The sequence below is a fragment of the Antrostomus carolinensis genome, unplaced genomic scaffold (assembly GCF_000700745.2).
Source record: "Antrostomus carolinensis isolate BGI_N321 unplaced genomic scaffold, ASM70074v2 scaffold44258, whole genome shotgun sequence".
NCBI classification, from domain to species: domain Eukaryota; kingdom Metazoa; phylum Chordata; class Aves; order Caprimulgiformes; family Caprimulgidae; genus Antrostomus; species Antrostomus carolinensis.
The window spans coordinates 4248-16782 of record NW_010331706.1 but is presented as its reverse complement, the minus strand read 5'-3'; the positions used below and the strand labels follow the sequence as shown (position 1 = coordinate 16782).

The 12535-nt window shown below is 37.8% G+C and overlaps 1 protein-coding gene across 1 annotated transcript; it reads left to right on the top strand.

Annotated features, from left to right (window-relative positions):
- The first annotated feature begins 3203 nt into the window (after positions 1-3203).
- Positions 3204-6258, top strand: TIAL1 (TIA1 cytotoxic granule associated RNA binding protein like 1). Its single transcript, XM_010173283.2, has 6 exons — positions 3204-3332; positions 3636-3731; positions 3818-3902; positions 4196-4319; positions 4789-4928; positions 5871-6258. Exons 1-6 carry the CDS (start codon positions 3248-3250, stop codon positions 5986-5988), a joined length of 648 nt encoding a protein of 215 aa, XP_010171585.1. The 5' UTR covers positions 3204-3247; the 3' UTR covers positions 5989-6258.
- The last annotated feature ends 6277 nt before the right edge of the window (positions 6259-12535 follow it).

Genomic DNA, 12535 nt, shown 5'->3' with positions numbered 1-12535 from the left:
ATCAGTAGTTCTTTGGGCCTCTTAGCTGAGACACCGTGCCAGGTCCAGTGCCATATCCTGTGTAAGGCAGGAATCCCTCCAAAATGTTATCCTGGAGCCCTCGGTCCTTTGCTTGAATTGTTAGAATGGTTTGAAATCTAAGATGGTTCTTTGTATTGAGCAATTAATTTGCAGCTAAGGGTTTGATTCTGTGCTTCTGAAGTGTTTTCCTTGTGCATATTGTAAAACTGAAGGTTGTTCTTGGTTTTGTGTTGGGCATCATTACACAAAGGATAATGTTATGTGTGTTTAGGAAAAAATGCTTCCAACAAGTGACTAGAATCCCTTTTTGATACAGATATTAAAGATGTGATTTGTAGAATTTAATCAGCGTTGTACTGATAAAAATAATGCTATGCCCTGCTGTTTGTAGCAATACAGTGCACTCAGCAAGTGATTGTTGGTAATTTGGAAGCTAAATAAATGTTTGGCAGCGTAAGAAATTTGTGAAAGTTATTTGGAAAATTGAGCTGTGTATGTTCAGAGGTACATGTAGCACAACATGGGGAAACTGTGTAAATGGTTTTCCTTAAATATTTTGCATAGGAAAAACACACCATTAAGGATATTCAGCATATAAGCCTGTCTGTCTGGTCAGAAGTCCTACATGTCAAGACTCTTTCTATCTTTTGTAACTCTTACCTGGACCTGTATCTTACCCAGAAGAAGTTGTTAGAATTTATTTTCTTCAGATTTGCAAATGCCAGAAGATACTGCAATCGAATGCCTTGATTTAGTGTGTTTCTCCACTTACACTTCCTTTGTGTTGCAGCTGAAGTAGACAAGAGGAATAGATGCATTGTTTCCTTGTACCCCTCTTCCCTTATCACACGGTTACGTTTGGTTTCTGTGACAATAGGGGAAATGTCACAGTCCTATGGAATGCAAGTCACTGGATTCTTTTAAGACTGAGCCATAAAAACTCCCATTTAAAATCTGTAGTCTTTCTGCAAAATTAAGGGATGAATTCTAGATGAAATACTAAGAAGTACTCCTAAAATTTATACCCTGATTGCTGTTCATTCAAGCAGCAGCTGCATCTATAGGGTTATGGCACAGCCATCCTGAGCTGGTAGTTCAAGGAATTTATTGCCATCCTGCTAGATTTGGGGAAATGGGGTATGTTCCCCGAGTTCAGGTGCTGCAGTGTGAGCTCTTACTGCACACCACAACTGGGAGAAAATTAAACTCCTGCTTTGAGAACTGCAGCAGTTATAGCCTGGGCTCCGTTCCATTTTAGGACAAGAGGAAATGGCCTCAAGTTGTGCCAAGGGCCAGTTGAGATTGGATCTGAGGAAGAATTTATTTGCTGAAAGGGTTCTCAGGCATTGGAAGGGGTTGCCCAGGGCAGTGGTGACGTCCCCATCCCTGGAGGGATTGAAGAGTCGTGTAGACATAGTGCTGAGGGACATGGGTTAGTCGGGGACTTGTCCGTGTTGGGTTCATGATTGGACTCGATGATCTTAAAGAGCTTTTCCAATCCAGGCAATTCTGGGATTCTTGGCACAACTCTGATCCTCAGGACTAGCAGCAAGATTCAGAAGAGCATTTCCTTTCCTAGTCAGTTTGTAACTTACTCATTACATTTTGGGAGCAAGATTTTTTTGTTTTTTAATGTCTGATGGGTTTTTGGGAGGTTCTTGTTGTTGTTTTTTTCTTCTTGGCATCTCTTAGATAAATACAAAAAATAAATTATATTGTCTTCAAAATGAGCACTCTGTGTAATTAGAACTTGGGAGAAGCAAAGTCCTGAGTGATTTGAGTTTGAGACAAGTCTCTTATAGCTGGAAACCTTCAGTGTGAGGCGGGATGATGCCAGCTGCTCACTTTTAGCTGATCCAGATGTTCTCCTTGTCCCTTGTCCTTGACTTTTTCTTTCTTAAGCTTTGTGCCCTTGGAAAGCATTTAAAAATATATATACTATTTGCTCTGCTTCTCTTTGAAAGTAATTGGGGAAAAATTGCTTTTTGCAAGTGTTAGCAAACTTACCCCTTGCTTACACAGATGTTTCTGCCTACAGTGTCAACTTAAAAATTGTCTTCTGATTCATGCCTGAGTAGAATCATAGAATGGTTTGGATTGGAAGGGACCTTAAAGCTCATCCAGTTCCAACCCCCCTGCCATCAGCAGGGACACCTTCCACTAGACCAGGATGCTCAAAGCCTCATCCAGCCTGGCCTTCAACACTTCCAGGGAGGGGGCATCCACAACTTCCTCGGGCAACCTGTTCCAGTGTCTCACCACCCTCACAGGGAAGAACTTCTTCCTAATATCTAATCTAAACCTCCCCTCTTTCAGCTTAAACCCATTTCCCCTTGTTTTGTCATTAGTTGCCCTTATGAAAAGTAGTTAGGCCACGTGGGGTGTAGACTATTTTTTGTGTGTGTATTCATAAAGGGACTTGTAATATTTAGAGAACTTACAAAACAGTCTATGGTCGGACATAAATTGCATCCCTTGAGAGGGCAGAAGAGAAGATGGGACAGGGGGGTGTGCAAATTATAAATAAAAGGAAACTTGGGTGCTCAATCTGTTTGTATCTCAGCATTACAATTTCTTAGTAACTACCAATCAGCCTTCCCAGAACTTTGTATTTTTCTGAAAGATTAAGATTCTGAAAAAAACCACATTCAGCTGTGATTATCCACTGTCTTTTGCAAACACAGACTGCATGGTATAAACGTTACTTGGGTTACAACTGAGAAATTTTTCAGTGAGGGATTTCAATGATTAAAAAAACCTTTCCTCCTTTACTATTAAATATACTTTTGTGTATTGCATTTTTTTTAAACAGTTTTCAGAATATTTTTTTTTAAATACATAATTAAAATCCTAGTTGTTTTATTTCCATAATTGCTTCTGGTATCTCTATGACCTTTGTACTTTTTTGGGCAGCCTTCAAATATTCTAATACAGGTGCTTGTTGTGTAAAGGTGTAGTATATGTATGATTGTAGTTGGCTTCTCACCTGTGTGTAGAAAATGGGGGTGGGAGGAGGGTTTTGCTAGTCACTTGTGAGGACCTTCTCTGTAACTGATCCCCTTCATGGTACTTCATTTTTGGCTGTTATTATTGTTACTGGTTTTGTCAACAGAATTAACTGACAGCCAAGTCTTTCTTAGAAGTAGACTTGTGCATGCTTCTTGTTTGAATGTGTTATAATCTTTTATTTTAATCTCTTTAGGATGCAGAAAATGCTATTGTACACATGGGAGGCCAGTGGTTGGGAGGCCGTCAGATCAGAACTAACTGGGCAACACGAAAACCACCAGCACCGAAAAGTACACAAGAAAGTAAGACCTTCATGTAATGCTGTGTTGTGTTTGCTGTCTTGCACATCAGTGTTCAATGGAGAAGTCAAACATAATGTTGCCAAAATCATGTCACTTAATTACACATCTAGCTTGACTTTCAGATCTTAAAGAATAGATTATTTTGGTATATTATAATCAATGTAGTTGTGGTAATACTGGCCTATCATAAAATATCAAATGTGTTTGTTAAATTTATAATTCATACTTGTGTATGAGGTAAGTACCTGTGACTTTGTGGTTTCTCTGAGCCTACTGCTTAAAAACAGCCTTCTCTCTTTGTAGATAATACAAAACAATTGAGATTTGAAGATGTAGTAAATCAGTCAAGTCCAAAAAATTGTACTGTGTACTGTGGAGGAATTGCCTCTGGGCTAACAGGTATGATTTGGTTTATTACTTTTTTTATTATTGAAGCTTTTTGGACACCAAACTGGTTACTAATTCAAAAACATTATATGTTGTAGATCAACTTATGAGACAGACTTTTTCACCGTTTGGACAGATTATGGAAATAAGGGTCTTTCCAGAAAAAGGTTACTCATTTGTCAGGTACGGACAGAGACAAAAGGAAATACCTGGTTTTGTTAATGTAGTAACGTTTCATCTTTCTGTAACTTCACTTAATTGAACTTCTGCTGATACATTAAAAGCTATCACCGTATGTTCATAGAAAAATTTGGAACTTTTAAAAGTGGCCACCAATCTTTTTACCTGAGAAGATGAATATTTGTGAAAGCAGATCTTTTTCTCTGGATTTCCTGTATGTATGGAGTCACTGTTTTTTTTACAATCAGGTGAAAGTACTATAAAGCATAACATCAGTTTGTTTTCACATTCTTTAGATTTTCAACTCATGAAAGTGCAGCACATGCTATTGTTTCAGTTAATGGAACCACAATTGAAGGACATGTTGTTAAATGTTACTGGGGTAAAGAATCCCCTGATATGACTAAAAACTTCCAACAGGTAACTGTGCTTTAATGTTTTCATTGTGTCTATACCCGTAACGCCTTTCCAGTCATGACAGCTAACTTCTGTGGTAGTCTTCCTGTGAAATTCCACGTTCTGTCCCAGTTATGTTCCAGTTGTTTATCAAATTGGGCTAGTGGGTTTGATGGAATATCTGTTACTGTCTTCTGGATATGATTCAAGACAGGGAGAAACTCTGAGGTAATTCTTGCTGGTTCACTAACTGTGCAGACTAGGTGACTGTCCAACCAAACACTCTTTGCTATTTCAAACACACAGAAATACCTTTATCAGTACAAGGACCTAATTAAGTCATAGTGATGTTTTACTTATTTTTCTGTTTTCACTATTGCTAAGTAGTTATAGCCCCTGTGATTGATATAGCCAGAAATTTTGCCTTCAGCAGCACGAAAAGAACATAATCCATCTCTAGAACTTGGAGTACAATGAATGATTCTCTCCTTAGGTGGATTACAGTCAGTGGGGGCAATGGAGCCAAGTATATGGAAATCCACAACAGTACGGGCAATATATGGCTAATGGGTGGCAAGTACCATCATATGGAATGTATGGCCAAGCGTGGAATCAACAGGGTTTTGGAGTAGAGTGAGTAACTGTATTTAATTTTTTTTAGAATATTCCAAGAACGTTATATCTGAGTTTCAGGCTCTTTTGCTTCAAGGATTGCACAAGGTTTTAAGCCTTAGCTGGACTCCTACACGCTTAAAGCTTATGTTTGATGGTTATCATGGACCAAATAATGGGGTGGGTCACTCTGACTTGTACTCAATCACACGTTTTTTTGTGTATGGGTATTTTGAGACTCAAGGCCCAAAGACCTATTCTAAGGTAGAGTTTGGGATGGTGGTCTTGTCTGATATCTAAAAATTTTCCGGATTCTGACTTGAGGTGTTGAATACTGGAGAGTCTGAGCCAGGGAACCCAGGCATTTGTTGGAAGATTCCTGACTTTAAAGAGAAGAAACTATGTACTGACACGTTAACTTGTGCAGTTTCAGAATTTGGGTGGGCTTTTAATACTTGATCTCTTGAAGACTGAAGTCTTCACAGCAACTTTTTATTTTAACATACTTTTAAAATAACTTCTTTGTTTACGTAATCCTTCATTATCTCTTACCAATTAAACATATCAAGCCCTGATAAACCCATTATTGGTATTCATGCCAAGTAGGTGTTGGGAATTTTTTGCATTTCTCCATCACTGATACTGACTTACAGCCACCTGCACATGTACATGTACATGCCTTTGGAGGGGGTTGTCCCATGCAACTAGTACCCAAGGTTTGTGGGGCTTCTTTTTTCTTAGAAGGCTTATGCTATTTTCAAGAATCACATGTTGTAGCACTTAACCTGAATTAGTCATTAAAGAGAAGAAGAAATTATTCTGTTTTGATATGAATTATGTGGAATTATGTTTTTATGTTCTTTTTTTTTTCTTGTCTGTTGTCTTGTAAATACCTTGACTAGCTTGCATGATTATTTTTTGGTTTTCCATTCCTGTTTTTTAACCATCCTGTTTCTTTTTAAGCCAATCTCCATCTGCTGCCTGGATGGGTGGATTTGGTGCTCAACCTGCCCAGGGACAAGGTGCTCCTGTAATACCTAACCAAGCTGGATATGGTATGGCAAGCTACCAAACACAGTGAGCTGGGACTCTGTTTAAAAGTGTGTATTTCATGATAGGCTGCAGTTTCCAGTGACATTCTGAAGACTGGAATGTAGACAATGAAAAAAAGAAAATATTTATTTTAAAAATGGAAATGTTTGGAACCTTTAGCACAGCTTTGCTTTGGTGAAGGACACAAATGTCTTCTAGTTCTGCCTTTTTAAGTTTTTGTTCATGATGGATATGAACATGTTTTTCTTTGTGTACAAAAATTAAAAATAAAGTCAATAAAGACAATTCTGACTACAAATTTTGATATAGTAGGAGAAATGGCTAATGAATTTGATCTTTAGGTTACCATTCCATTTTTTTGTTTTGTTTTGTCTTCAGTGTTTTATATCACTGTGCTTTTTAAGAGATTTGACGTTGAAAAAAAACAGCAAGTTGCTTTTAGTTGAACACACATCCTGAAATAAACTGTGGACCAATTGTTACAACCTGCTAGACAGTATTGATTTTTCAAGAAACCTATGGGCATAGCTCAGAAATTCTATGTAGGTCTTGGAATAATTTTTTTAAAAAAATATTTAATTTTTCTACATGCTTAAAGAAAACAGTCTGATACAAAGAATAGTTCAGTCTGAAATGAAAAACAGTACTGTCTGAGTAATTTCACATAACTTTTACTGTCCACATTCAGGCACACATTAAAACTTTACAGAGCTGGTTTGCTTGTTAAGACTGTAGGAATTTACATTTAATTTTGAGAAGTAAAAACGTTTTTTTGCAAGTATGTTGTTTGTATTCGAATCAGACAGGCATACTTGTGCTTTTACATAAAGTTTGAAGGCTACACATTGTAAATATTTCATAATGACAGTGTTTCGAAAGCATGCTCAAACATAGAAGTAGCAATGTAATTATTCAAAGTAATACTTAATATACTCTACTGCTTTAAACGCAGTAGACTGACAAGAATGTGCAAGACTGACATTTCCAAAGTTGGCTATTATGTAAAGTTACATAAAGAACTATAACAAAGAGCCTTAATTTTAATTTCATAAATCTTTAATGCATCACCTTTTTGTCATTAGAAATACAAATTTTTTGCTTTACATTATTTGGTATGTAAATACCTTGGTTAACAACCTTGTAAACCTATTTCAAGGTTATTATAAGTTGTATAGTATCTTGAGTGTTTTGAAAAATCTCGATGTTTTTTAAGTCTAGAAATATTTTGCCCAAGAATTTTTTAACAAGATTGTTAAAAACATCTTATTTTAGAGACTATTCAATGTGCCATTTGGTAAATGGAGGTGCAGTTGAAACAGTACACTGAGTTGTGACTTACTTTTAATTAAGTTTTTGTCTTTATGGGTGGTTTGCATGTGATGAACCTGTACAGAGGCTGGGTTGTTTGTGTACTGAGTGTGTAAATGGATAAATCATGAAGATGTTTAAATGGTATACTTGGGTTATTTCTGAATTATTTTATGGATACCTTGATATAAACTGCCTCAATAAATTTGAAGTTGAAAATGAATGTAAGTTAGAGATAAGTACTGTGTGTTACCTGTGACAGCTAGGGGGTGCAGACGTTTCAGCTGTATTCTGGAATACACTGAGGCAGGCACAGTTAAACAAATAACGTAGGATTTGCAGTGATAGTTCAGTGAAGCAAACTTGCATTTTAAAAGAAATGGAATGTTTGATTTTATTTTATTTTTTTTAGAAATGATAGTTTTAAATGAGTGTCTGAGAAGCCACATATTTTATCTTTTCTGTTTCTTACCATGCAGGTGTTGCAAGTTAGAATAGATTTTTGAAATGGAAACTTGCAGTTTTTCAAACCCAGCCAGGTTGTACAAGTAACTACACTTAATGCTGTAGCAAATCACATGAGGGTTTTGTTTTTTCTCCTTCCTCTTCTACTTGACATGCCTAATAGTACCTTGACTTTTAGATTGGGTTGAGAGTGAGATAATACTGGAAGAGCAATTTAGTCAGTTGGCTCAACTGTACTCGGAGATAGTTGTGACTCTGGGCATCTAATGCATGCAATAAGGACTGAAGTTAGCGTGGAACCATAAGTGCTTGTGATGACAGAATTGGCCCTTTATCTCTGTTTCTCCTTTATGGTATACCTAGTGTTTTTTCTGCTCAAGTTAGGAATCTTGTCTCCAGGACTTCTGTTTTTCTATAAATTTTGTATATATGTGTATATCTACGCGAGGATCGGCCTATACATTGTAGTTTGGAGAGAAAAACAAAAAATCACAAGTAAGTCGGCATTTTTGTTACACTTAGCCGGTTTAAAAAAAAAAAACCCACGAGTCAGTAGATGTTTGAATTGCAAGTTACTTTAGTATTTCTTAGGATTCACTTGAAATCTGGGGTTTCTACATAATTCTAGGTGTTTGCCATATGACTGTGTTCTGGATGCATGCTGGTGTGTAAGCAGTATGTTCTTTAGGCGCTACTGAAGATTTAGATGATGCAAGAAGATTGCCACGTAAATGCCCATATAAATGGGTGTAAGATTAAGGCAGTGATCTTTCAGGTCTGAATGTGTAAATCACCTTAAATCTGATTATTTAATAAGCCTGCTGTAGAGCTGGGCCATACCTGACCTGTATTTCAGGATGAAAGTTAAGGTATACTTTCTCATTTAAGTCTTTTGTCATTGATTTTTATACAGCTTTTCTTTTAATGGTGATCTTTCTTCACAGACTGCTCGAGATAAGGGAGTCTCCAGTGTTCTCTAAGGTTTCTTTAGCACTGCGAGGAAGAGTTGTAATTTGGATTGCTTTCTACTCAGTAGCGTTCATTAATGCGTCACTGACAGTTTTTTGGCACCAAAGAGCCTCTTGCACCATACTGCTTTTACGAGTGACTGTTACACTGTTGTAATTTCTCGAAGGACAGAAATCAACCACTACCTAACCCCTTACTACTAGGATTTGGGTTTCAAAAAGTATTGATTTATCATGGCTTAAGTTGATGCGTGCAACCTGAAGCGAGGTTGTAATCTGCCTTTGCAGAAAATGTTCAATAAAAGTGAAACATGATAAAGGGCTTATCCTGTATTGTCATCTGTCAAAACATTGTCCCTCCTTGCTGTAAAACTGACAACAGGCATACAAGGCTGAACTTGTAAACTATGCACTTGCAAATCTTGTAAAAAGTTGTTTTATTTAAAATTTTCCATACCAAACCGTTTTGTATGTTGCAGAGTCGCAGTAGTTAAGGCTGTAAATCTAAGGTGACGTGTAGCTTTTCATCAATCCTGCCTCCTTGTGTATATTTGTTAACGGTTTTCGGACATACTCTTCCTGCAGAACCTCCTTCCTTACGAAGATAATTTCATGAGACAGCTATTCACTGTATCAGAACCATTTCCTTCGTTTCACTCGCCAAAAAAGTCTCACAGTGAATAAGGCTTAGTTTTGCAGAAAATCAGTGATTTGTTTTTCTTGTGTTTGTACACAAGGAAGCAGACTTAAAACTGTATGGACATGATTAGCGTCTGATACTTCTTAATTATCTGACTGTTTTTGAACCAGGGCACAAGTCTTTGTTTTAAATCACGTGGAACTGTTTCCTGGTAAGCAATAAAAGATTTTGTTGCACTGTTCTTACACTGCAAGATACAGGCAGTCTTTTATTCAGTGTACTCCCCAAAAATGGATGGTGTTTGTGAAGAACTGCCTTGTTCCAACTCGTATCTTCATTTATAGATAGAGTTTGGGATCTGGATTGCTGCTGTAATAGCAAAAGGAAGTTGTTCTTTTGAAACTGAGTGATAATTGATTTGTTCTGATTGTATGTGTTCAACGTTGGTAGATTTAAGGGTTTCACTGTGTAATAATGCTTCTGTCATAAGAAGACAACTGCAAGGCAATAGCTGCTGGGAAGGTCTTCATTGTGTTTCATTTCAGCCAATTTTTGTGAATCCAGTTGATTCTTTAAAAAAAAAAAGTTAAGATATTTGTGTTTTTCAGTATTACGTGGATAAAATCCTTCCCCCATCCCCGCCCCCATCACTTCAAATCAAAGGGAATACTGGAATCTTTAGTAAATGTCTGACTTTAAAATGAAAGAGGACTGTGTGTTGATGAGTGAACGCTGATGTTGTCATCTTTCTGGGGATGTCTGCTGATGTAGATGATGGATGCGAATGACACGCTCTGCTCACTGACATTTAAAGGATAATGACTCGAAGTTAATTTGACACCAGTAATGATTATTTGAATACAAGTTTTTCTTGCTTAAAAACACAGCCAGTCATGCTTTGATTAATGCTGATCTGAATCCTCTTGATTATTAAAGTATTCCTGATATGCTGTGGGAAGAAACAGCTTTACCTTGTATCTTAGTATTCAAGCTGTCGTTAAGACATCAGAGTTGCGTAGATGGTCTTTTTTCCAGAAGAAAAACACTTACTGGAGTTGTGTCAGGGAGTTCACCGTAAGCTGACTTCTCTGTAGTGATGGGTGACATGATTTGAATATTTCATGGCCCTTTGGAAAGCAAAGGATCAGTGGCTGTTCTTTGTATGGACGTAGGTTCTCACTGATCCCAGGTACTCGGCAGCTCTTTTCCCAGCTGCTTGCAGGGAAGGGAGGAGGAGGAGGAAAGAACGGTGAGATGAGGTGGTACACATGCCAGACTGGTGTGTGTGATGCAGCGGCATCAGTGCCAACTCGTGTTGTCAAACACATTTAAAATAATGACAGGCTTACAGCAGTATCCAAAGGATTGTAACTATTCAGACACAAACTTGCTTTATCTCCTTGCTTAAAATAACGTTGCTTTAAAATGACAAAAATAGAAAACGTGTAACCTTTGGCCATTTTCTTTTTGGTTCCTGAGAAAATAGATGCACAGTAAACAGCCAAACTAGGCTACTTAAGTTGACTAAACAAATAAAGAAAACTTAAAGGAGCAAATTGATTTAAGCATCTGAATTTGTAACCCTTTGCTTAATTTAGACCTCTTAGTTTGACATTCTGTTGTTTACCTGTATTGACCCTTTTGTTTGTATAGTTGAAGTAGTTTGAGATAAGCACAGCTGCTTATTGCTGTCCTCTGCTACGAGGACAGGCTGAGAGAGTTGGGGCTGTTCAGCCTGGAGAAGAGAAGGCTCAAGGGAGACCTTATAGCGGCCTCCCAGTACCTGAAGGGGCTACAGGAAGGGTGGGGAGGGACTTTGGACATGGGCAGTTAGTGACAGAACAAGGGGAAATGGCTTTAAACTGGAAGAGGGGAGGTTTAGATTGGATATTAGGAAGAAGTTCTTCCCTGTGAGGGTGGTCAGACACTGGCCCAGGTTGCCCAGAGAAGCTGTGGCTGCTCCTCCCTGGAAGTGTTGAAGGCCAGGCTGGATGAGGCTTTGAGCAACCTGGTCTAGTGGAAGGTGTCCCTGCTGATGGCAGGGGGGTTGGAACTGGATGATCTTTAAGGTCCCTTCCAACCCAAACCATTCTGTGATTCTATGAGTGTCTTCCCATTCTTTAAATGTATAATTTCTGGAGCAGGGGTGGGTGGGAATTGAGTAAGTATCACAAGTTACCACAGGAAGCACTGAATAATGCTTATGTTTCCTAGATAGAAATTGATTTACTAGAGCCAGCTCTGTAGAAGTTTACACGTGACAGGTGATGATGAAAAGCTGCCTTCCTCCATTTGAGTAGCAAGTTCTTTGACTGTAATAAATGGAGAATTATTGCTGGGGAGCCTTTCCGTGAAAAATGCTTTTTGTGGTTTCTGTGATCCTTTCAATGAAGTGGATCTTCTTCATTTCACAAATTATTTGTTTCCTTTAACGCTGGGTTATCAAGCATGAGGGGAAAGACCAACAGCTACAACTTATTGCTTAGTTCACATCTTCCAACTCAGGTACTGACTGTGGGGAAAACAACCCTCTTTGTTATTAACAGGACCATTTTTAATTTTTCAATGTACCTTGGTAAAACCTTTTCTACTTGAGTTTTCCTGAAGCACAAGGACGCTACACAGATACACCTGAGACCATAAAGATGGAATCAACCTCTTGGAACTGCTGTTATGTGCTGCAGCTTCCGTACTGGATCACTGTTGTAGAGTCAGATGCTGGAAACATTCATACCTCGCTGCTTGCTTTGTTTTAAGTGCAAAGCTTGTGTTTTGTAGAGAACAAATCTGTCCTGTGTATTTGCAAATATTCAGAGAAGGCTGAGGTCCGACACGATCTCCTGAACTCCTGCTATCTTAGTATGAATTAGAGCTTCTTTCTTTTACAGGTACATGCTGTGGTTTTGTAGAAGAAATTTCTGTTGTATTTGCGACTAATTATCTGAAAACGTGAATAATTTCAGACTTTACAGAAAATAAAATACTAATGTTTCTAGCATACTGTTTGTTTCTAGATGAATCTTGCCTTCTACTTGGCTTTATGTACTCCATGGAATAATGATACAAAAGTCCATGACACATCTCAAACAGCTTAAAAGGTACATTTTCAAAAGTGAGCAAATTCCTTTACCTTAATTCTTTCTCCTTTATATATAGAACAGAGTTGAAGAAACTTGAAGAATTAAGATTTTATA

Bases quoted from the DNA above. Each gene is read 5' to 3' on its own strand.
- TIAL1 (XM_010173283.2), top strand. From the start codon at position 3,248: ATGGGAGGCCAGTGGTTGGGAGGCCGTCAGATCAGAACTAACTGGGCA. The intron at 3,333-3,635 runs GTAAGACCTTCA...CTCTCTTTGTAG, and splicing joins ACCGAAAAGTACACAAGAAA to ATAATACAAAACAATTGAGA. The intron at 3,732-3,817 runs GTATGATTTGGT...TATATGTTGTAG, and splicing joins AATTGCCTCTGGGCTAACAG to ATCAACTTATGAGACAGACT.